Source organism: Macrosteles quadrilineatus, unplaced genomic scaffold (assembly GCF_028750875.1).
Source record: "Macrosteles quadrilineatus isolate MER2022 unplaced genomic scaffold, UCM_ALF_1.0 Scaffold_2__2_contigs__length_208266976, whole genome shotgun sequence".
NCBI classification, from domain to species: Eukaryota; Metazoa; Arthropoda; class Insecta; order Hemiptera; family Cicadellidae; genus Macrosteles; species Macrosteles quadrilineatus.
The window spans coordinates 79,222,560-79,249,247 of record NW_026542595.1 but is presented as its reverse complement, the minus strand read 5'-3'; the positions used below and the strand labels follow the sequence as shown (position 1 = coordinate 79,249,247).

General features: G+C 36.8%; 1 protein-coding gene across 7 annotated transcripts in view; it reads left to right on the top strand.

Moving 5' to 3' along the window:
• The window catches only part of LOC128984741 (vascular endothelial growth factor receptor 1), a 97,534-nt gene that overhangs the window by 51,151 nt on the left and 19,695 nt on the right, over nt 1-26,688 (top strand). For 6 of the 7 annotated variants that reach the window (XR_008490000.1, XM_054404083.1, XM_054404086.1 and 3 more), the window contains exons 16-26: nt 3,342-3,451; nt 8,379-8,532; nt 8,991-9,215; nt 9,944-10,094; nt 11,593-11,711; nt 12,463-12,617; nt 12,859-12,981; nt 14,030-14,159; nt 15,221-15,302; nt 16,406-16,511; nt 18,895-19,078. Coding sequence is in view for 6 of the 7 variants with exons in the window: in XM_054404083.1 (XP_054260058.1) it covers nt 3,342-3,451; nt 8,379-8,532; nt 8,991-9,215; nt 9,944-10,094; nt 11,593-11,711; nt 12,463-12,617; nt 12,859-12,981; nt 14,030-14,159; nt 15,221-15,302; nt 16,406-16,511; nt 18,895-19,078 (1,539 nt within the window). In the remaining variant the exon portion in view is untranslated. Of the gene's footprint in view, nt 1-3,341; nt 3,452-8,378; nt 8,533-8,990; nt 9,216-9,943; nt 10,095-11,592; nt 11,712-12,462; nt 12,618-12,858; nt 12,982-14,029; nt 14,160-15,220; nt 15,303-16,405; nt 16,512-18,894; nt 19,079-19,328; nt 19,450-26,688 lie in introns of those variants that run through there. The other variant, XM_054404087.1, reaches the window with a different exon arrangement.

Genomic DNA, 26,688 nt, shown 5'->3' with positions numbered 1-26,688 from the left:
TAAATTGTCCTATAAATGTTAAACCTTATAAACAAAAGCCATATTTGTTTTTATTTTCCTGCTAGTTTTTTTAGTTTAGTTTGTGGATAATTGCATGATGTGTTTTGCAATCGGAGGCATAAGACTTGGTTGCACGATTGTATTTTGACTGTTATGTTATATTTGTAGCCTGCATGTTTTTTTTTATTAATACTACGGTGATTTACTATTTTGGACTGTTAGTTGGTCAATAATATTGATTAGTCATGAATAACAGTGCCATTTGAAAAGTGTTGGAGGACGAGACTCTCAGTTTATGTGTCAGTTTGAATTTAGACAAATCTTGTTTATAGCACAATGCCTCTCTAGGGTTAAAGGTGATAAAGGTAGACCTTGGACTTCACATATCAGACAAAAGTCCTAACGCTAGTTCTTGTAGTAATTTTCAAGCATTGATATTCAAGCCCAACTTTTTCTAGAAATGAAATTAAGCCTATTACAAATTACACAGAGCACCAGCCCAAGATGGGGAAATTTGTGCCTTACTAGAATAGATATGTTTTGCCAACATATATTTATTCTACCACATAAAAAACCTATTGAAATGTGTATTTTACTTTGCAAAATATAATAATATTAAATCAAAACAACAAAAAATGAGTAAAACATGTCAATAAATAAATATTGTATGAGGTTTTTACTATAAACTTTTTATCTGGCGAAATGACATTTCTAGCAGGTATACCACATGTATGCCTGGCAACCTCAAATCAAATTGCCTTACCCTCCCCGCGGCACCCAAAGGGTTCAAATTAATACACTTATAAACAAGTGATTTAATCATATAGCCCACATACAGTATTTTCATAGGTATATCAGCACCACATTAGTTGTGTAATACAACGTAGCCTAGGGTTGACAGAAACATGAAATGAAATGCTTTATTTCCGTGAACATGACACATGGAATAAGTCAAATGAACTAATACTAAGTAAGAGTAAAATAGCAATAACTACACTATTTGTTTGTTCCTGTAACCCTCCATGCATTGAAAAGAAAAACCACACTTGCAGAACTAATAAATTAAAACATACTTATAGGTTGTCAGGAAGTTAAAAAAACTCATGAACTGAGTAAAGTGGGTTAGCCAATAGAAACTCCCTCACCCTCTTTTGGAATATTGTGATTGGCAGGATCCGAACCGTGTTCATTAATGTCATGCTCAAAATTTCCTTCCTAGCCTGGGTTTTCATTAGTCTAACATAAGGTATGTTTAGATCCTGATTATTTCTAGTATTGTAGTGGTGGACCCCTCCTCTGAGCTCGAGAGTGCCAAGCTTCCTCTTACATGAAATGAGACACTGCAAAATGAAAAGATTAAATTGTCATCAAAGACTCGGCAACAAAGATTGATTTACAACGGTCCAGATAATCTGCACCAGTCACAATCCTTATTGCTTTCTTTTGCAAAAGAAACCCTATCAACCCCAGATGCAGAGCCCCACAAACGCAAACCATACAGAAGTACACTCTGGAAACCATGCAACATAGGCTATTTTTAACCATTCCTTGGGTACAGAGTCACTAAGTCTTCTTAGGAGAAAAATTACCCTAGGCAAGCGACTTCAATCATGAGAAATATGACAGTGCCAGTCTAACTTTTGATCCAAATATAGGCCTAGTAATTTAACATTTGAAACGACATGATTCATCTGATTTAAAGTAAAAACAATAGTTTGGGATTTACTTTTGTTTAACTTAAAAAAGTTAGCTCGGAACCATGTCGATGCTATCCCCATAGACTCAGACATTTGAGCATAGCAGATGAAATTTCCCCCGAAATTTGGAATGAGGTCATCGGTCATGATAATGAACAAAAGGGGGCCCAGTACAGACCTCTGTGGGACATGACACCATGAGCTATCTGACAAGGGCTAGAGGTATGCCCATTTATGAGCACCCTCTGCTCACGCCCTGTCAGGAATGACTCCATGAGCCGGGAGTTCAGAGCCCTTTACTCCATAAAAGTTCAATTTACCCAGCAGTATCCTATGGTTGACCGTGTCGAAAGCCTTACTTAGGTCACACAGGGTAGCCCCAGTAAAGCCTCCAGCCTCAAATCCATGCAGTACTACTGCCTCAAGCTTATCTAGTGCATCTATGATTGTGAAAAATACAGAAATTTCTGTATTTTTCAGGTTATTTAATAACACGTACAATGCTAATCAAGAAGTTATTCATCTATGATCGAGAGACCCGCCCTGAACCCCCACTGGCCGGTCTTGATTAGATTGTGCTCTTCGAAATATTTGTACAGCTGATCCTTAATTATAGATTCAAATATTTTTGAGAATTCTGGGAGTAGGAAGATAGGGCGGAAATTCTCTGGACTGTTTGGATCGCCTTTCTTATGGATAGGTATCACTTTGGCTATCTTTAGTCTTTGGGGAAAGACTCCTTCAGAGAGACATAAGTTCAGGCAATAGGTAAAAGGCTTAACAATGCTAGAAAACACACTCTTGACCATGGCATGAGTTAAACAGGTGCGGGGTGATAGGCCGCTATTGTGACTCATACACCTGACGCCAATCGCCAGTACGACGTTTACGGCGCAACAGAAGGCACAGAATGTAATGTGTAGTTCGCAGAGTTTGTATCTATTGCTAAATTTAACTAAATTTAAATCTATCTGATTATAATGAAACTTGAAGCGGGTTTAATGAGTTTCGTGGCACCAAAGTGTTTTGAAAAGACATTCACCTGGCCGGCTAAAAACAAGCGATGACATAGTCGATGAAATCCGACAGTTCTGCATCAGAAACCCGAAATAATCGATTGCTCGACGAAGACTTCAGTTTAAGGAACCTAAATTGGTCACTTAAAGATGTTATCTATAAAAGATAGAGTTTTGGTGCCGAAAAAGATTCAGTTCAGACATCAGATAAACCCCCCGGCCCTAAGCGTAAGGACTTTGCCAGTTTTAAGCTCATATAAGATTGATGAAAATCTGAATTTTATTAAATCATTCTGAATTGTATGAAAGAATGAGGAAAAAACCTTATTCTTTTCCCTTCAATTTGACGTTTAAATTGTTTAATTATCTTGAATAGTCCCCGAGCAACGACCGTTTGAAATCCCGGCATTCTTTTAAAAACACCCTGTATTATACACTCATGCTGTATCCGGAGACAATACAGTCTCTTTGAGTAAAGTCATTTTATATTTCATCCAATATGACACAGCTATTTCACTCCTCATAGTCCCTTTGTTGAGGTAAAATATTAATTTTTCCATGTTGAAATTATTGCTCCCTACGAGCTGTCAATCTTGTCAATTGATGTACAAGCAACATATTTTTTCAGATGTCAAATCTATGTTCCTGCGCTGGTTTATATGGTACATACTTCCTGTTCTGATCATCCTTCTACTTGTTGGTGTTGTCTTGTATTGTTACAAAGTACGGAAGTATAAGGTAAGAAAATATTTAATAGTAATTTTTAAGACTTGGAAAAATGTACAAAGTGCAGTGGCTTTAATTAAATTCTTTAGCTTTGTGTGGTAAAGTATTAACTAGGTGGCGTTCGCAGAGGCATCCACAAAATTGAGCGGAGTCATCAAGGGTTCATATTATATTGTTTTTGTCTTACTGCAGTAAAAACAGTATTTTTTCATGCATGCGCTGCAGGTCTAAAGTAGCATTTTTAATATTTAGGGAGTAAAAATCGTTTTTAGCCTCTATGAAGTAAAAATCAGCTGTTGTCAACTCAGTTGTAAATTTCGATTGTAAACGACTGCATGTATCGAAAATATGTATCGATTCGTGCTTCTTATCATTTAACATACAGTCTACAGTCTCTTCCCGTAGCATTTTAGCATTGCAGATACATTAATCCATTCCCAAACTCAACACTGCTCACCTTTACTACTTCCTTCACCACACCCTACGTCGTGGACCTGTTTCGCTCTCTTCCCATAGCATTTCAGGATTGCAGATACATTAATGTAATTGCCAAAGACAGTTCCCACACTCTGCACTGCTAGCCTTACTACTTCCTACACCATTTAGTACGTCATAGACCTGTTTCCTTCCTTTCTCATAGCATTTAAGTATTACAGATTCATTTATCTAACTGCCCAAACGGTTCCCCCACTCTGCACTGCCAGCCTTTACTACTTCCTTCACCACTTCCTACGTCGTGGGACCTGTTTCCCTCCCTTCCCATAGCATTTTAGTATTGAAGATACATTAATCTAACTGACACAGACGGCACTCACACTATGCTGATGCTTATACTTTACTACTTTCTAAGCCACTTTCTACGTTGTGGACCTGTATTCATCACTTTCTATAGCATTTTAGTATTTTAGATACGTTAATCTAATTGCCACAAACATTCCCACACTCCGTACTGCTAGCCTTTGCTACTTCTTTCACCATTTCCTATGTCGTGGGCATGCTTCCATCCCTTCTCATAGCATTTCAGCATTGCAGATACATTAAAACTGCTACAAACGGTTTCCAGTTCCCACACTCCACACTGCTCACCTTACTACTTATTTCACCTGTTTCTACGTCGCGGATCTGTTTCCCTCTCTTCCCATAGCATTTTAAGATTGCAGATACCTGAATCTAATCGTCATAAACAGATCCCACACTCCGAACAGCTCGCCTTTACTACTTCCTTCGCCACTTCCCACATCGCGGACCTGTTTCCCTCCCTTTCCGTAGCATTTTAGGAACGTTGTGACCTTAATCTAATCGTCATAAACAGTTTCCATACTCCAGACTGTTCACCTTTACTACTTTCTTAACCTCTTCATACGTCACGAACCTCAAGCTAGTGTCGTCATTTGATTATAGTACCTGGGGACCGAGCTTTGCTCGGGGAAAATCATTAGTTCACTCTGAAAGCACCGTAGTATTGGAGATGCATAAATCCACACATCTACATCCTACACAATTTCCTACGTCATAGATCTGTTTCCCTCCATTCCATTGCATTTAAAGATTGCAGATACCTTAATCTAATCGTCATAAACAGTTCCCACACTCCGGACTACTCGCCTTGACTACTTCCTTCACCACTTCCTACGTCGCGGACCTGTTTTACTCCCTTCCCATAGCATTAGGATTGCAAATACCTTAATCTAATCGTCATAAACAGTTCCCACACTCCGGACAGCTCACCTTGACTACTTCCTTCATCACTTCCTACGTTGCGGACCTGTTTTCCTCCCTTCCCGTAGCATTTTAGGTTTGCTGATACCATAATCTAATTGTCATAAACATTTCAAACACTCCGGACAACTCGCCTAGACTACTTCCTTCACCACTTCCTACGTCGCGGACCTATTTTCCTCCCTTTCCATAGCATTTTAGAATTGCAAATACCTTAATCTAATCGTCATAAACAGTCCCCACACTCCGGACAGCTCACCTTGACTACTTCCTTCATCACTTCCTACGTCGCGGACCTGTTTTCCTCCCTTCCCGTAGCATTTTAGGTTTGCTGATACCTTAATCTAATTGTCATAAACATTTCCAACACTCCGGACAACTCGCCTAGACTACTTCCTTCACCACTTCCTACGTCGCGGACCTATTTTCCTCCCTTTCCATAGCATTTTAGGATTGCAAATACCTTAATCTAATCATCATAAACAGTTCCCACGCTCCAGACAGCTCGCCTTGACTACTTCCTTCACCACTTCTTACGTCACGGACCTGTTTCCCTCCCTTCCCATAGCATTTTAGGATTGCCCATACCCTTATCTAATCGCCATAAACAGTTCCCTCACTCCTGACAGCTCGCCTTGACTACTTCCTTCACCACTTCCTACGTCGCGGACCTGTTTCCCTCCCTTCCCATAGCATTTTAGGATTGCCCATACCCTTATCTAATCGCCATAAACAGTTCCCTCACTCCTGACAGCTCGCCTTGACTACTTCCTTCACCACTTCTTACGTCGCGGACCTGTTTCCCTCCCTTCCCATAGCATTTTAGGATTGCCCATACCCTTATCTAATCGCCATAAACAGTTCCCTCACTCCTGACAGCTCGCCTTGACTACTTCCTTCACCACTTCCTACGTCGCGGACCTGTTTCCCTCCCTTCCCATAGCATTTTAGGATTGCCCATACCCTTATCTAATCGCCATAAACAGTTCCCACGCTCCAGACAGCTCGCCTTGACTACTTCCTTCACCACTTCTTACGTCACGGACCTGTTTCCCTCCCTTCCCATAGCATTTTAGGATTGCCCATACCCTTATCTAATCGCCATAAACAGTTCCCTCACTCCTGACAGCTCGCCTTGACTACTTCCTTCACCACTTCCTACGTCGCGGACCTGTTTTCCTCCCTTCCCATAGCATTTTAGGATTGCAGATACCCTAATCTTATCGTCATAAACAGTCCCCACACTCCGGACTGCTCGCATTTACTACTTCCTTCATCACTTCCTACGTCACGGACCTGTTTTCCTCCCTTCCCGTAGCATTTTAGGTTTGCTGATACCTTAATCTAATTGTCATAAACATTTCCAACACTCCGGACAACTCGCCTAGACTACTTCCTTCACCACTTCCTACGTCGCGGACCTATTTTCCTCCCTTTCCATAGCATTTTAGGTTTGCAAATACCTTAATCTAATCATCATAAACAGTTCCCACGCTCCAGACAGCTCGCCTTGACTACTTCCTTCACCACTTCTTACGTCACGGACCTGTTTCCCTCCCTTCCCATAGCATTTTAGGATTGCCCATACCCTTATCTAATCGCCATAAACAGTTCCCTCACTCCTGACAGCTCGCCTTGACTACTTCCTTCACCACTTCTTACGTCACGGACCTGTTTCCCTCCCTTCCCATAGCATTTTAGGATTGCCCATACCCTTATCTAATCGCCATAAACAGTTCCCGCACTCCGGACTACTCGCCTTGACTACTTCCTTCACCACTTCCTACGTCGCGGACCTGTTTTCCTCCCTTCCCATAGCATTTTAGGATTGCAGATACCCTAATCTTATCGTCATAAACAGTCCCCACACTCCGGACTGCTCGCATTTACTACTTCCTTCATCACTTCCTACGTCACGGACCTGTTTTCCTCCCTTCCCGTAGCATTTTAGGTTTGCTGATACCTTAATCTAATTGTCATAAACATTTCCAACACTCCGGACAACTCGCCTAGACTACTTCCTTCACCACTTCCTACGTCGCGGACCTATTTTCCTCCCTTTCCATAGCATTTTAGGATTGCAAATACCTTAATCTAATCATCATAAACAGTTCCCACGCTCCAGACAGCTCGCCTTGACTACTTCCTTCACCACTTCTTACGTCACGGACCTGTTTCCCTCCCTTCCCATAGCATTTTAGGATTGCCCATACCCTTATCTAATCGCCATAAACAGTTCCCGCACTCCGGACTACTCGCCTTGACTACTTCCTTCACCACTTCCTACGTCGCGGACCTGTTTTCCTCCCTTCCCATAGCATTTTAGGATTGCAGATACCCTAATCTTATCGTCATAAACAGTCCCCACACTCCGGACTGCTCGCATTTACTACTTCCTTCATCACTTCCTACGTCACGGACCTGTTTCCCTCTATTCCCATAGCATTTTATGATTGCCTATACTACTTCCTTCACTACTTCCTACGTCACGGACCTGTTTCCTTCCCTTCCCATAGCATTTTAGGATTGCAGATACCTTAATGTATTCGTCATAAACAGATCCTAGACTTCGCACTGCTACCCTTGACTACAATGTATCGAGTAATCTTAAGTATAATCTTTGCTCAATATTAACAAGTGATGTTTTTCCTTTTGTACTGTATTTGTAATTTCCTAGTATACTGTGGGTAGTTGGCTTATTATGAGCACATGCTAAAACTTCAAATCTTTTGTTTACTTTTTACTTGTTATTTAATTCAGCCAACATGGTTACCTAGCAACCCATAAGACTAATGTTAAAAAAATGTGATTTTCAGTTTCATTTTTCTACGGATTCCTGAGAGACTTTTTTAACGCTATATAGATGTTGGCACTCACCGATATGGTCTTTATCACCATGCAAAATTTGAAAACGATTGATTCAGCCGTCTAGGAGGAGTTTGCGTATTACGAAATGCATAAAAGTCGACGTATAAGAGCTTCGCTCGCTTCGCTCGCTCTGCTCAATAATTACCTCTAGAAACATCAATTTTCAAAGTTTGGTCTGTTCCCAAACAAATTTGAAAAGTGTCTTTACGACAAAATCGCTCAAATCAAAATACACAGATACTAAAATCTTTCTTTTATTTCGCTGCAAAAATATTAGAGAGTCTCTCTTGACAAAACGTGCTTATACGAGACTTCAATATAATGTAATACAATAAATATTTATATGTTGCAGAAAAAAATCATGGAGCTTAGAGAAATTGGATTGGAGTATTTTGAGCATGGAAAAGTTGATTCAATTAATCCACAAATTGATATAACTGAGCAAGCGGATCTACTTCCCTATGATCGAGAGAAGTGGGAATTTCCGCGGGATAAACTGAAACTGGGTATGTGTTAATACAAGGCCAGGAAGTAGGTGTTTGCAGTGTAGTTCCTGCACAAGGCTTGCCAACTGTAGGAGATCATGTGAGTACCTATAACACATGGGAAAACACTACCACTGCCACATTACCAGGGGAAATATACAGAAGTAAAATACAACTCATACCATAGTGTTCTAAACTGTTAAACACATTGCCTACTACTTGTCTCACTCCTACGTCAGTGGCCTTGTGTCACCTGGCAGCGAATGTGTAAACACACCATAAGAGAGCTTGGTATAGATAGTATAAAGCAGACTACTTTGGTATTCTTTACTAAATTCTTTGTAGTCAAAGAATTCTTTCAAATGACATCATTCTCTATGAAAGACTCACTTTTATTCAGAAACATACTCACTGAGATTTTACGTATTGAAATGAATTTCTTTACAGTATTTTCAAGCAAACCTAACTATGTCTTGCAGGGAAGCAGCTCGGGTCTGGAGCATTTGGAATGGTTTTGAAGGCAGAAGCCTATGAGCTAGTACAGCCCGGAGTCGCAACTACAGTTGCTGTTAAAATGGTCAAACGTAACTCCGATTCAGCTACGATCAAAGCTTTGGCTTCGGAACTCAAGATTATGATACACCTTGGAAAACATCTCAATGTAGTCAATGTTTTAGGAGCCTGCACTGGTGGGCTTAATAAAAGTAAGTTTTCATCGGCATAGCATTAATTGGTGTCATCGCTGTCAAAGAGTGGGAAGTGTTTGCAGTCTCTTCTCTCTTCTTCTACTTATTGCTTTTCCCTTTTGCTTCCTCAGCCGGTTCATCTTCTTGGAGTTCATCACGAGCAATCCGTCCTTCTCCAGCTTACCTAATGTCTACTGCCGTCCTGACAATAGACATTAGGTATGTAGGCCTATATATACTGTATGTATATACTCCGTTCACAAAATTTAGGCGGGTTCAGGGGAAGAAATCTATCCCCTCCACCTCTTGATCCTACCATTAAACATTGCCCAACAGCTGACATTTGTCAAAACCTCATTCAGCTGCAACATACTTTAAGCAGAAAAAAAGTGGTCGGGAAACTTCCCCTCAAACCGCCAAAATATTGTGAATGGACTATAACTAAACAGTCTCCCCTTCTTTGTTTTTTCTGAGTGTCTTTATTGTAACATTATTGTGAATTTTGGTATTACAAACTGTAAATTTTATGGTTTATTGCACTAACAACACTAGTCACGTGCATTTGCACAACCCACACCACTATCATAGTAGACTTTTATGAAGTTTTACATAAGGGTATCTAATCTTTACAAAAGTATTACAACTAAAATATTTTAAAAGAGACATTTAATTGGTGGTTTGAATACTGCTCATAAACATTGCACATTACTATGATCATGATGTAGTAACTATGTTTAACTTTACAGGAGAGTTGTTGGTTATCGTGGAGTATTGCAAGTACGGCAATCTACGCAACTATTTACTGCTACATAGAGGCGTCTTCCACTCCCAAGTGAATCCAATCACAAGAGAATTTGACCCTACCTTCAAAGAGCCCATGTCCCCGAGCTCTCTAAGGTAAACGGCTTAGCAAGAAAAAATAGTACTGTAGTAAATCAGTGCTTCAGAAAGTATGTTCAAAACACTTTTAAATGAGGAAGAAGGCAGTTGAATATGTTGCAGAAACATTTAATTTCTAAATTAATTTGTACTGCTGACTTTAAAGACTAGTTTTATTAACATAAATAAGATTACTAACCTATCATCAATAATATTGTTTCTAGTGGATAACTAGATTCAGGGTGTCAACCCAATTTTCAAATCTTTTTTCTTTTCTTTCTTGTCAAACATACAGGGTAGGGTGGTAAAAAAGTCCCAGGACAGTGAAATATTAAAAAAAAAATATGCAGATAGAGCTACAATACTTGGTACAAAGTTACAGGGCATAAAACTCTATTTTAACACATATTCAGTGATCCAATAACTCTTCAGGGGGACGGCCCACAAGGAGTCTGAAGAAAATCTTAAAAGGAAGCATAGGTCAATATGCACATCAAATTAAAGGTATTTTTTAGTAGAATACAATGCCGCAAACCGCACTTCAAAAGGTTGATCCTGCGCAAAATGACAGTTGTTCAAAGATTCATTTAATTTACATTGCTATTATACGCTTAGGCCTACTCCTCAGGGGGCACAGCCCTAGGAATCGGAAGAAAATTGTTAACGTAAGCATAGGTCGATATGCACATCAAATTAAAGGTCTTCACTAGTAGATTACGATGCTGTAAATTCAAGCTCAAAAGAATGCCTGAGTAAAAAATGGCAGTCGTTCAAAGATTCAAAATGGCGGATTCAAGAAATCTTTGAACATCTGCCATTTGGCGCAGGATCAACCTTTTGAAGTGCGATTTGCGGCATTGTATTCTACTAAAAAAGACCTTTAATCTGATGTGCATATTGACCTATGCTTCCATTTAAGATTTTCTTCCGACTCCTTGTGGGCCGTCCCCCTGAAGAGTTATTGGATCACTGAATATGTGTTAAAATAGAGTTTTATGCCCTGTAACTTTGTACCAAGTATTGTAGCTTTATCTACATTATTATTTTTTATTTAACTGTCCTGGGACTTTTTACCACCCTGTATATTGCTCAGCACTTGCAGTTGTCAAATTTAAAAATTCTTTACACATGACGAAGACACATTTAGTTACAACACGCGGGCCCGGCCATGGACAAATCCAGACTGCGGGTTTTGATACGAGCTTAGGTTAGCCGATACCTTCTTGATGACGGCTGTCGGTCTATATTTAATTCTTTTTGTCTTTGGTAGCGCTCGCCTCAACGCTGGCAGCTGCTATCTTGAGACGGACAAGTAAAATATCCTTGCTTCACATCATGGCCAACGTCCGCCATCCATTGGTCTTGTGTGTTTGTTGGTTTTTTGGTACGGTTTCTCAAGGTGTGGTGGTACCGAGAATCGCATTCAGGTACAACAGACGTCTGACACATGACTAGTTTGTACAATAGAGAATTGTTGGATGTATAAGTTTAACAGGACAAATTTTTATGTTTTCAGTAACAGATTTTCCTACTCCAACAGCAAAGCTTATGACAGTGCTGCAGTCTCTCAAGCCACAGATACAACGTTCGTAATGTCAGACTCTACAGTGGCCAATAACGAGCCTACTCCAGTTGGTAAGTTGCAAAATAAATTAATCAATCTGAAAATTAACAATTAAAGAAAATTATTCCCCAAATCTACAAAATTACTTTAGTAATATCTTGACAAAAGTGAGTGTTCAAAATTTAATATTCAAGAAAATATTTAACAACCACTCGATATTACTTGCATAAACACATGGGACGGTAGGATGTAAAGAAAACCTGAACCTATCTAATACACACAGGAGTTGGTTTAGCTACTGTATCAAATAAAAATTACTTGTCTCAACAAACTAGCTCTTTGTCAATGCTCTTCCTCTAGCCTATCTAGAATAAAAAATCCATTCCGTATGATTCGGATGGACTCATAGGAATATCCTGGCAACTCACTCTAGAAATCAACTATCCATAAAATAGTTTGCCATCCTATGCAACTTAACACAATTGCTATTCCAAAACCAATTGGCAAACTCAAACATTGAACACCTTGACTGGAAACACTTTAACCAAAACTTTTCCTAACGGAAAAGGCCTAATCCCCAAGATAGTCAGAAGTAGTAGCCAAACTTGCACTAGTCCCATGGGCACCTTGTCCCAGCCGACTGACACCTTTCATCACGTCAGGTGGCCTGTTTATTCACTGCTACTGAGTACAAAGACCCCAGTGTTTAACACCTCCATCATGTCTCCTAGTTCTAGCTTGCAGGGTAGATCACAGGTCACCTACCCTCTATTACAAATATATATTTTGAAGTATATAGATAGATTGTTTGACCTTGTACAGACGAAGACGGGTACTTGGCCCCCAGTGACCCCCAGTGGCGTAACACAGACAGAGGGGATTACAAGGATGCTGGGCTGACATCCGTCTGTACTCAGGATCTCATCTGCTGGAGCTACCAGGTGGCCCGGGGCATGGAGTACTTGGCGTCTAGAAAGGTGACAAGACTGTACACAGTAAAATGAACTATCAGTCCCTCTAATCCTAACTAATTGGGGCTGTACCCTGTTTGGATTAGCCGGAAATGCAGTAAGTAAAATTTAAAACTTAAAATAATGTCTATGACGACCCGTGCGCACAGTTTAATAGGGCCAAAACTTGTTTCGGAGGTGAAATGAATCCAGTGCAACTCCCGTTGTGAGTAGATTACTTTATTATACCTTCGTCTCTTTTTTTCAGGTGTTACACGGGGACCTGGCCGCCAGGAATATTTTGCTAGCAGAAGATAATGTTGTAAAAATATGCGATTTTGGTCTATCAAAAAGTGTGTACAAATATGGTGACTATAAGAAAGAAGGAGATGTGAGTATATAATTTCTTATTTAAAATATTTGCATATTACAGATTACAGTATTTGAACATGAAACAGAATAACAGTGCTTGGTCAATTATAAAAATTAAAATATCAACTAAAAAGAGTGAGAATTACAAATAAACAACTTTTGATACTGTACAGTTATTGTTATTCTGACATTGAATAAAAGATGATGTTATGTCTTGTATAAAGTTGGGTGGACCATAAGGGTGGAACTATACTTTAAATGGTAATTGGAGTATATTCCCGAATTACCAAGGTTGGGACCGAGACTACCTCAGTTACTGAGAACCTCAGATAACATAGATTTTGTTAGTTTAGTTTCGTTAATTTCTGTTTTTTAAGGTAGAATTTAAAAAAAAAATTGCATAGTAAAAGTTAACCAGTAAACAATTAGATTACACTACCCATTATGCTTTATAGTAACTGTAGGAAAAATATAAAGTATAACATGAGCACAAAGTCTTTTTTGTTGCGCTAGCTACACAAATTTAACTATTCCCTATAGTTACCTGAAAAGCAGGCTTCCTTGCACCGATTATAGCAAGCAAAGTAGCTAATTGCTGCATTTACTTACTTTTGTCACACTCATTTTACTTTCCCGCACTCCAGTATTCCAAACAAACAACACAAAACAGTGTGCTTTTATTTATAAGGTACTTAATATAAGTACACTTGAAAATAAGTTGGCAAGATACTACAACTACGATCAGCTGGTGCAGCGTTTCACAGCCTTTGAGTAATGATAATATGATTTAACATGTTGTTTAGTGTTTGAAAGACTAATTATTTATATGGTTTATAGTAACTGTAGGAAAAATATAATGTGTAGGCCTAACGCGAGCAAAAAATGCCTTCGCTGCACTCAAATAACCTTCCACTCTCGCCTGCGGCTCGTGCGTAAACATTTATCTCATATGCAGCAGAGTGTCACGCACTAGTTGACTAAGTGCACAATTAACTATTGTCACTATTGTACATCTTTATTCAGTTTTACAATCTAGCATCATATTGCAATGTTTTTGTCTTGTCCAGGGGCCGTTGCCAGTCAAGTGGATGGCGTTGGAGTCTATCAGAGACAAAGTATTCTCAACTCAGTCCGATGTCTGGTCATACGGTATCACCATGTGGGAACTCTTCTCACTTGCCTGCAGCCCTTACCCTGGTGAACAATCCTTATATCTTGTCATCCATCTATCTATATCATAGAGGTGGTTTTTAGAGAATTTTTCTTATAGGGAATAAGCTATTACCGTAGGTCTCATAGGAAGACATGGACCGAATTAGTTTTTCGTTTTGATGTCACCAGAGGCCAAAAACACCATCCGTTCAAATTCATATACATATATGTTTGTGTGTCCAGCACAATAACTCGAGCAAAAATGATCCGATTTTGATGAAATTTGGTACGAACGTGTAAACCTACGTTTATTCGCACAAGTTCGCGAACCAGCCTGATCGGACCATGGGAACGGGGTTATATAGGGGGATTTACGGGGTCAAAATTGGGTTTTCTAATTTTTGGCCTTCAAAACATAAAATTTCCCAACTTCTCTCTAAACAATTTTGAAGAGTTTAAAAAAACTAATAATTTAGTATATTTAAGTGTTTTTGCACGTTTATTGGCTACTGGGAAAATTAAAAAAATTTATATTTTAAATTCCCATGTTATTTTTAGGGAGAATATATTTTGATACAACTTGGCAGATTTATTTATTTTATTCTAAGCTATTAATATTTTAGTATAAAACATACCTTATTATCCTCCATGTAGTAGCAAACCTAGGTACTCTTTAAACCTAATGTTATAGATTTAATTTGAAATCAAATCAGGCAAAAAGAAATTCGCTTAGTCTGCAGGTTAGCTGCAGCGTGGGTATTATCTGTGTGATCACGACTAGTAAGCTTTGAGGTCATAGTTCAACTAATAGAACAAGTGGACATCCAGTTGAGAATCATCACTCATGATCTCAAACATTAGGCCTTGCTTTGTTTTGTCTTTGTCTTGAATCATGTATAACACAACAATCTAATGGGTGAAGAAGTTACCGGTACGTACAATTCTGATGACAATGCCTCAAAACAAATAATCTAAAATGTAGGATAGCATCAATGTGGGGGATTAATGGTATAGTAATCTTTGAGTACTAGAAAATAATTTAATTTATGTCATAATTTTATATTTATTAAATTTTTAAAATGTTTATTTGTTCTTGTATTTTACAGGGATGGAGATGGGCAAGGATCTTTATCAAAAGCTGAATACAGGCTATCGAATGGAGAAGCCAAAATATGCAACCAGGCAAATGTAAGTAAGAATTTGTTGAAATTTACCGTGGTGGAAACCGTTTGAAACATTTAAAAGATTTAAAGAATGAATTGGGTTACACTAGACACAAGACATTACTTAAAACATCACTTGCGTATTGTTTAGTGATGGGTCGGTACTGGTACCGGTTCCTAGCCAAAATCGATTCTCGGATCTCGGTTCCGGTACCATCGGTACCTTATTTTAATTTGTTAGGATAGGCTACTTAATTTTTTATTTTTAAAACAAAATATCAATACAGTATTTCAATTTCACAGTATTATGCATTAGTATAGGTTGGTTCAAAACTTAAGGGATTAAGAAAATAAAACTTATTTATATTTTAAAAAAATAATTAAATAGCCAAACACATTCAAATCAAAATAATTTATAATGTAGCAGAAGTGTTAAAAATATTTGATGAATTGGATGAATTGGTGATGTTTTGATACCAATATTTATCGATTCTCAAGACCGATACCTAAAAATCACTTCTCAATACCAATACCATTTTTTAAATAGTTTTACCAAGTTTTCTGAATGGATTGATTATACTACAAGAGCCCCTGTCTTTATGTCTTTCTATAAGGTATTTTTGAGGTAGGCTATTAGGGTGTTTTTCAAGTAAAAAAATTTATGCAGCAATGAAACATTCTAACTAGCCAATTTCCTTCTTATCACATCAAATAACTACCATATTTAAGGTATTATTTAGAGGTGTGCCAGCCTGATATTTTTATTACGTCCAAACTCAAAGTAATATCTAATAAGAAAGTATAAAAAGAAAGTGATAATCGTCGTATTCTGAGATCAATGCAAAATCCGAAATATCTTTCTCAATTACTGAAACATCATCACTGTTTTTCATGGATGGCGGCAACATCATGAACATCACTCTCGGTCGTGTAGACGTCATCATCGTCTCCCGCGATCGCGGCATAATCATGAACATCTCTTGGTGCCATGTAGACGTCACTGTCGTCTCCTGGGATCGCGGTAACATCATCGTGGTCATCAGCGGAGACAGATGAAAACGTTCTTTACTTTCTAAATAGCCCTCTAAGTCTATTAGTCTGTTGACTAGTTGAGTTTATATGTTTCAGATACCAGGTTATGCTCGACTGTTGGCATGGAAACCCTCACTCTCGACCATCTTTCACTGAACTGGCCGAGAGAATGGGAGGAATGCTTGAGGACACTGTCAGAACGGTAATGTACTTGTAACTCATTAGATCTACTATCTTGTATTAGATCTTTGCCATTACATAGGTAATAGTTTTCTAGAAACAAATTAATGTGTTTGTTTTTCCTTCCTTAACCCTTTATGATTTATAAGACATGAAGGGCTTTTGCATAAAAGCTTGGATTATTTCAAATCAGTTGTAACTGCTTCTCAGATGACCAATAAAACTAAACGTCCCAGCATAAAAAACGTTTGCTCAAGTATAGCGGTTTAGCACACAACTCGAAAGTTTAGTTGCACTGGTCACTCATGTTTTTAACAAAATGTATGTAGTTTTGATGTTAGATCAGTCATTATTCCTTGTGAGCGCTTGTGAAACTTAAATAATCCCAAGCTGGAGAGGAGTTGCTGTGATGGTTGCCAAGTCGAACCAGCGATGTGAGCAGAGACAGTTTGTTTACAGTGGACTCCCACTTATCCGGACACCTTTTAACCGGACTACACTCAGCGGAAATGACATCTCTTAAACCAGACAATTTTTATCAGCACATTGGTTTAACAAGACTAGATCAGGTCATTCGCCTATTAGGTCTGATGATGATTGGAGTGTCCAATCAAAATCGATCACCACTTATGTATCTTTATGTATATTTACCATCCTGTGAGTAACAGTATAGGCGTAAATATACAGGGTGATTTGTACTCAGTGTGACAAAATTTTGTTGATGTAAGTACAAAATGAATGAAGTGTGATGATGCATATCAAATGTTCCAAGTCTCAAAATTAACGTCCCAAAAAATTATTTTATGTTTTTCAAAAATAACTATGCTTTTATACCTAATACAGCGATTTCTCAATTACCTGTATATGGATTTGAGTAGATAATGCCATTTTCGTGTTCTACATTAAATTTTGAACAAGAATAATGGAAAATGACGGAGGATCAGTTGTAAAAACTCCATTGTAAATAGATTCAAAGATAAAAATTAAGATATTTGATACAAATTTTAAAAACAATGGTCTATTGCATTTTTCACACCCTGTATACAAGAAAGTGTCGGAATATGTTAAAAACTGCGCCATTTTATAAGCTTTCCAACAATATGCTCCACTATTGAGGTTTAGATATCTTTTTGTTTGTTTTAGTGGTTTGAATACCAGAAAACAGGGAACTTTTGGCTGTTTTTACTGTTCAAGCTGAATCAAAAATACAACTTTTGCTTAATACATGCCGACTTTCATTGTTTTAAATGTTAAAGACACCATGCTTTGTAGTCTTCAAACCATTAAAGCGTACATAAGCAGACATAAACCTCAATAGTGTAGCATATCGTTGGAAAGCTTATAAAATGGCGCAGTTTTTAACATATTCCGACACTTTCTTGTATACAGGGTGTGAAAAATGCAATAGACCATTGTTTTTAAAATTTTTATCAAACATCTTAATTTTTATCTTTGAATCTATTTACAATGGAGTTTTTACAACTGATCCTCCGTCATTTTCTATTATTCTTGTTTAAAATTTAATGTAGAACACGAAAATTACATTATCTACTCAAATCCATATACAGGTAATTGAGAAATCGCTGTATTAAGTTTAAAAACATGGTTATTTTTAAAAAACATAAAATAATTTTTTGGGAAGCTAATTTTTAGACTTGGAACATTTGATATGCATCATCACACTTCATTTACTTTTTACTTACACCAAAAAATTTTTGTCACACTGAGTACAAATCACCCTGTATGTTTTAAGTGTTATAAGATGTTTTTTTTTATTTACTTTCCCTAGGACTAGATCGGCAGGAAGTGGGAGGTACTGAAACGACTGATCTCTTGGGAAAGATTTGAGACTAGTGATCATCAATTCACAAATTTAAGTAAAATATTTGGGTTAGTTTTCGAGTGATTTCCGTGGTGTGCACATGTATCGTTAGTCCGTTCATACAGTATGTACAGTACCCTACAGTAATTAGTAAATTGTGGTTGTTGTGAACATTTGTACCAAACATTAAAGTACAGTATATTATCGTGTACAGTATTGTCCAGTACTGTATGCATTTAAACGGTCCGTTTTAACGTCGGTTTAACCGGAAAACCCGTTATCCGGACTGGCCTCGGTCCTGAGGAGTCCGGATAAGAGGTAGTCTACTGTATATATAACCAAGCGCAAGAAGTTTAAATATACATACTCAGCTTTAATCTGATACAAGTTTATGTCTTGGATGATTTATTCTATTGCCCTAAAAATATTTAATATAGTCTTACCCATATAAATGTTTGCAACTGTTTTCCTGCATAGTTTAGTAGTTTGTCCATGAGATAAGATCGTTTTATTTATATTGTTATTATTTGATTGAACATACTCTGTCATTTATTCACATTAATGTTGTGTTTTGTTTTTGCAGCATTACGTAGACCTCAATGATCCGTACTTACGTGAGAACAGTCAGTACTTGGCCCAACAAGACTACCTGAGCAAGCTTTGCCCTCCACAGTATGCCAACTGGAACTCTGGGTATACAGAAATGAGGCCTGCGTCTCCACGGAGCGAAGAGAACATGGAACTGAGACCTATGTTGTTATTCAACGGTGAGTAGGCTATTATAGGTTGTGTTCACTCAGAATCACTTTTCTAGATGTTTCTGGTATTATATTATAGTTCGGCCGCTTAGAAAGCAAACTCCTCCAGCATTGGTTTAGCATAAGCGCTCAAGTCGTTTTCTAAGCGGCCGACCTTTAGTTAAAATAATTGTATAAAATGCCTGTGGTTTTGTTCTAAAATATTTAATTTAATATCTGTTATCTTGTTTAATACAGCTCGGGTGTATTGCTATTCTAGTGGTTAGCGTATCGGACTTTGGAGGGATGGGTTCAATTCCCAGCACAAGCAAGATTCAAGATTCAAGATTCAAATAGTCTTTATTCAATATATAACATATATAAAACATACATGTATCTGAATAGAGTCAAAATCTATATACAAATCATACACATTTAAACATAAATCTACGCAAATGTCCATTATAAAAAAATAAATGGGAATTCAAATGAAATATTTTTTTTTATCTACAAATTCTTGTAATGAATAAAAAGGATTTTTTACTAAGAAATCTTTTAAAAGTTTTTTGAATTTTTTGAAATTTGTCTCCTGCCGGATGCTTATTGGTAAATATTGTAACAATTTCAATCCTGCATAGGTGGTTTTCTTTGTATAATATTCTAATTTATGCTGAGGCAATCTAATTTTTAAACTAGTATTATAGTTATGCCCGGGATTGGAGGGTGTTGTTAGTTCCCTTTGTTTCAAAAAGATTATGGTTTCAAGAATATATAAATTATACACAGTTAAAATGTCCAAAAACTTAAATGGGTTTGAACCGGAAAGCGTTAGTATTTGTAAACATACAAGTAAAAAAAGGAAACTTGCCTGGTTTCCAAACACATAGGATTTACAAACGATAATATTATTTTACTTTTTAAGAGTCCTTAGAGGCTAGCGGCCATCTTGGGTAATTTAAAACAGCTGCTGAAGAGTTATTAACCATTTTAAAATATTTTTTAAAATACCAAAGTGATTATAATTTAAATATCTAGTGCACTGTGAGATTGGACATTTTCTTGGTGGTTTTAGCGAATTTCCCATATAGGGAATAAGCTATTACCGTAGGTCTCATGGTAAGACCTAGACCCGGGACCGATTTACTTTTTCGTTTTGAGGTCCCCAGAGGCCAAAAACACCATCCGTTCAAATTCATATATATATATATATTTATATATATATATATATATATACTTTTGTGCCCACCCGGTTTGGCAGTCAGTGCGCTGGTAATTTACTCGGTGTGGCAGTCACCCGCCCGAAAGCCAGTCAGCTCTCCCATAAGCCAGTCAGGTATGGCTTCCCGTGCACTTTATACGTATGAAAACAGCAAACCGGTGCTGCTGCCTGTGTCGATAAGCGTAACTGCAATACCAATGCGGAGACTTTCTCATCGTGTGTTCTATCGTGGAGTAGTGTAGCCAAGTATGGCACCCTCCTCGCCTACTTTGTAGCGGTAACACCCAGCGGTCTGTAACCTTCGTTTACTCCTTGTTACTATTTGTGTTGGGATAGTGATTAACTACGTGTTAATGTTTAAACATGTTCATACTCCAAATAAATATGATGCACCTCTAATGAGGATCGTCGAATATTAATTAATTATAATTGGTTGAATCTTGATCCTACCCGTTCATCATCTCATATTTTAAGTTATTTTAATTTTTTTATCTTCAGTTGAAATTTTAGTCAACTTCTCCTTTATACAATATTTTATATCCTAGTACAATATTTACAGTGTTTCCACGGACCGGGAACTATACGGATTTTCTTTATCTCGAGAAATATACGTGAATCTTGTTCGAGATACGGGAACAGTTTTTTTACGCAATTGCGTAACGCGAAGGAGTAACTATTACATATAACAACGATATTATTCTATCTGATAAGAATAACCACGAAACTACACTCGAAAGATAAAAGATTTTTATAATAATTTTAATTTTACAAACAAACTATTACAGGAATTCTATTTTGGGACGGATGAATGATAAGGAAGCAAGAAAAAGTGGTCACGAGTGCAAATGCGGGGGGGGGGGAGGGGGTACAATATAACAAACGCCAGAAACGATTATTTGTTTACTTTTCAGATTCCTTATCAAATCTCTCTCTCTCTCTCTCTCTCTCTCTCTCCCACTCTAACGATGTACAGATTGTGGACTCTACGATTTAAGTTTTCCTGCAATTATTTCAGTTCAATCCCATACCTATCCTTATGGTTTCCTATCTATTATTTTTCAAAATAAATAGTAAAGCTGGTTAAACTATTTTTTATTTTATTTTCTTGAAACCAAACACTCTTTACCATCCGGTATTCTGCAGAGTCAAATGTTTAACACTGTGTTTATAAAAATTGAATGGCCACACAATTTCGTGTTTTATTTTTATTTTTTTTGTAATAGTAACTGGGATATTTATACCAATAAGTGCTGCAAGCTGTAATAAATGCTTCTGATTAATATCAAAATAAGTTATGATTTATTTTGTATGATACATTGGTCATTGAATACAAACCATAATGGGTTTTCTATTTATAACTTTAACTTGCAAATACAGTATGCCTATATATTATATAACCTCACAAATCCCAAGAAAATGTTTTATGAACTGTGTCTAATATTTCGATATGAACGATATATTTAACTATTTACGGTAATTTTTATGTGCAGTAGATTCCCAATTATTGAAATATTACAGTTCATTTGACAAAAATAAGATAACGGAGAAATATTGATCAGTAGCGTCAAGGTCAAGCTATACGCTCGCACCTACAGACTGAAAATCTTGCACTGACACTGACATACTGACAATCATCGTCTGCTCCTGTCTGCTGTCACAACACTACAATATTTTGTGGTTGGGTCGTTGGGTGATTAGTAACCATGACAACTTGTGGATGGAGAGAAACCAAAGAAAGAATAGAACAAAGAGAAATAATAAGAGGTGTTTTACATCATTGTTATCTTTATCTTATTTTTATCATTGTTATTATTACCAGAAAGACTTAAGTACAGTACTATGATTTTATGGTGTTTTATGAGTTATTTAATATTTTTATCCCCATACTTCTGTTCTGAAACATCATGTAGTAGTAGCCTAGGATGACTACGGTATCAGTAATCTTCTAGTCTACATTTTCTTTTGTTTTGTTCTTTACGTGATTTATTGCTGTACAGTAAGCAAGTTTTGTTTTGTTTGAGTAAGCATACGGTGTAGTGTTTATTAGTGAACCAAGGTTAATGACTTAACATATCACGGTTGCGCAATACCTATTGTATTTTGACTATTTAAAATGCAAATTTATAATCACGTTAACGTCCATTTATATAGTGTCCCGGAACGGCATTGTTCCTGAGTAAGAAACATATAAATATCATATTTAAATTATCCAGAAGTCCTTAGTTACTTACACAGGAAAAAAATTTTAAGGCCTAAATCATTTGAAACCTGTACATTACATATTTTTGGTCGAGTTTTCGACTACTGGACGACCACTAGTTAAAGTTAATTGTATTACAACAATCTTTATAGTAAGCAATATATGCTTGAATCGGAAATATCTGCCTTCAGCTAATCCATCATATGATAGTACGTTAGAGAGTATGCCCATGCTGAAGTTTTACTTATACTTGAAGAATGACTTAATTTAGTACCAAGAAATAAATCACACCCCTTACATACACTGTGCTGTTTTAATGCTGTGTAGTTGATTTCTACTGTATTAACCTGTGACCGCATATTAATTCCTTCATTAGGAACGAATTTAAAAAAAAATACTACTTTTATTTTTTAACATTTCTATGATTTATTTACAATAACAGAAATGTGTAAGATTAAAATAAATTAATGTGTTGCATTGTCCATTTAAAGTTACATCATAGTAAATTAAGATTCCACTGAAACTTAAACAATAAAAGCAGAAATTAGTTATAAAGAAAACACGAGTTTCCTTTATATATCTTTTACAATCGAAATAAACATACTGAGCCACGGCTCGGTCCCCGGTACTTTTCATTTTAAATATTCAAATAAAGTCGATTATTTTAAATGTTTTATGAAACGTTGACATGGCAAATTTCCACGGAACTTTTTTTGTCGGCTACTACTTTATTTTATTTTTTGGTCAGGTAAGTTTCAAAACAGTGGATTCTGTATACAAAAAGTAAAATGTTCTAAATTATATTTTTAAATTTTTGGCTTATGTACGTAATTTAAATTGTACGACAGGGGCTTCCCACCGTGCCGGGTTGCGCCGTGCGGGCATATTTTGATCCAGTGGCGGGCGTTTGGTGTTTTGAATAAGAATATTGAATTGCTCGTTTTAAGATCGTATCATTACAAATCGTATCATTTTAAGATTTGCTTACACTTACGAGAAATGCATTTTCCATTTGTAAATTTCTCAGGTACAAAATTTATGAAATAACGTACATTATTGCGTTTTTTGACAACAAGTAGCTGGGGACCGAGCTTTGCTCGGGAAACTTTATCACTACACTACACTTTGAGAGTATTCCTTGGTCAATGTAATTCTATCCCAAAAATAATAATTTGCGGTAGGCCTATATTTTTTCTTGACACCTATTTAACTTCTATTCAAATAATAATATCATACTTTACTAAAATGATGAGACAGAAGAGTTTTTAAAAATTTGTTTGGTTCCCCTAAATGGCCCAAACTATAGAAATTACCCAGTATTTTTCACGCTGAATTCAAAGAAGGCTATTAGCAGTAAGAAAATCTTCCCACCTTCCTTCCTTTGAAGTATCTGTCACTGCAAGAACTTAGACTCGCTCCAAAACCAGAACCGTAACGTTTAATTTATCCTTAATTTTTTAAATGTAATAAGTTACAATTTTCTGGAAACTCAGGACACTTTCTGACTGAAAACAATTACGGTTGATCCTTGTTGGTGAGTACCAAAAAGGAACCTTAGGTATAAACATCGTTGTATATCCAAGTTTGGTTGTCCTTGATATTGCACTATTTCATTGACACTGACAAATTAGGGCTATGCTGCACTATAAGTTAATTGATTTGATATCTAGTCCTAAGCTTATAGCCATCTTAAGGCAAACATAAACAAAACCTAACCACAGAGATATAAATATAAGTGATATAAATATAAACACTCATCCTCTGTAGGCCTAAAGCTACCTATCTATATTTTTTTGGGTTAGGATTAGTACTTTTTTGAGAGTGTCATTATGTACTGAGCACACTTAGATGATATAGGGTATCAGTGATTTATGAAATTATTTATTTATAAAAAGCAACCTAACAGAGTTACCTTAATGATGCACCCAGTATATAATACAAAAATTAAAGCTTATGCCTATGTATATTAGTTTTAAAACGAAGTAGAATAAGGCACGTATAATCTAGATTAGGCATTGATTAGTGTTTATAAACTAAACATGGATGAACCACTAAGTCAAGCTACTAATCCAGTTGTTCAGGCTAGGCTAAACTGAGCTCTGAAAGCATCCATCTCAAAACGGCCACAACTTAAGAATAGATCCAAAAAACTCTACTCTCGCAAGTCAAGAAAATCCAGTTTGATAGCATATGGGCCCGGAACTTTGTGGGATCGAGGTGATGCCTACTCTCAACTCAGTAAAGCGACTGGTGAACCTGAATCATTAGACTGTGAGACGGAGTTTAACTTTCTGTTCCTCAATATTCAAGGACTTAAGGACAAATTCATAATTCTTGAAGGATTTGTTATTAATCTTAATCTATCTATACTTTGTATCTCAGAACATTGGCTTCAGTCAGGTGAGGTTAGCTTTTCTTGTCCTAGTAATTATGTATTAGGTAACGCTTTTTGCAGATCAAATAAAATCAGAGGAGGTACCCTTATTTTTGTAAGGAATGACCTTGCCCTACAGGCTAAAGAACTTGACGTAGCCTATTTATGTGACGAGCTACACTTCGAATTGTCATCTGTAATTTTCGATAGTTTGAAAATCATTGTAGTTTCACTCTATAGATCTCCTAATGGTAGTCCAAGCATATTTCTTGAAAAATTGGAATGTTTGCTGTTGTTTTTATGTAATTGGCCCAGTTATAATGTGATTATTGGAGGAGACGTGAATAGAGATTTTGACATCACAACAGAAAAACAAACCGTTAAAGATTTTTTAAACCTTCTTAGACAAAACAACTATTTTTGTAAAAATTTTTCCCCAACACGAGGTGAGCATTGCCTTGATAATGTCTTTGTAAGGATAGGCACTAACAATGTTGCTAGCTGTAATAGTAATGTAATATTCTTTCCTTTCTCTGACCATGATAGTATAATCCTTAGTTTAAGTTTTAATTCAAATATTTTATCTGACAATGAGCCTATCAGTTACCTTAGAACAGTATTGCCCAAGTCAAGCCTTTTGGACATAACTGATAGCCTATTATCATTTGACTGGGATCTGTTATTCCAAAGTCTAACTGTTGATGCTTCAATCTGGTTTTCATGTTTTTTTGAAAGGTTACTCACAGTAATAAACTATTACTGCCGTATGAAGAAACATAGGCCTACTACCTGCATGGATAGTAGACCTATCAAAAACAGCTGGTACACCAGTGATCTTGCTGGTATGAAAGAGGAGTTATTGACCTTGAGTAAGTTGTTCAAACATACCAATTCTCTAGAAGTTAAGTCTCAAATGAACAGTTTAAAAAAGGAATATAGACAAAATATAGAAAAAGCTCGAATTTTACATAATCGCAATTACATAGAAAATAGCAGTAATAAATGTAAGGCTGCCTGGAAAGTAATACAAGATAACACTAAGACCTCTCGTTCTAATGAAAAAATTCCAATAACACCACAACAGTTTAATGACTTTTTCATAGATTCAGTTGAGAGCATCAAGCAGCAGCTTAATACTGTGCAGCAGCAAGGAGCTACTCAGTGCATTCCAGATAGTCAAATCCATAACACCAATCACATTTCCCCGCCAGTTTTCTCCTTTAATCCTGTAACTCCCGAATCTGTTCTTAAAGCTGTAAAACGCCTAAAAAACTCTAATAGTAATGATTTCTACAATATATCAAACAACTCATTAAAACACATTATATCTGGTATATTACACCCATTCACTTCATGTATCAACTTGTGTCTGCTCAATGGTCATTTCCCCAAGGAACTGAAGATTTCACGGGTTTGTCCAATCTTTAAGAAAGGTGCTAGGAATAGGCCTGAAAGTTATAGGCCCATATCAATCATACCAACCCTATCTAAAGTTATTGAGATACTTGTGTTTGATCAAGTCAGCAATTTTTTAGAAAATAACAATCTTATTTATATGTCTCAATATGGATTCCGCAGTGGTATGTCAACCACAGATGCCATCGATGCTTTAGTACAAGAAGTATTAAATACTTTTGAGAGGAAGGCCTTTGCTTGGGCCACACTGTGTGACCTGAGCAAGGCCTTTGACTGTGTGGCCCATGATAATCTATTGTGCAAATTAGAGGACTTAGGCATTAAGGGGTCTGCTCTCTCTTTTTTTAAATCATACCTAGAAAATCGCAAACAACGTGTACTTTTAAATGGCTTGTGGTCGGACGAGGCTACTCTCAAGTATGGAGTACCAC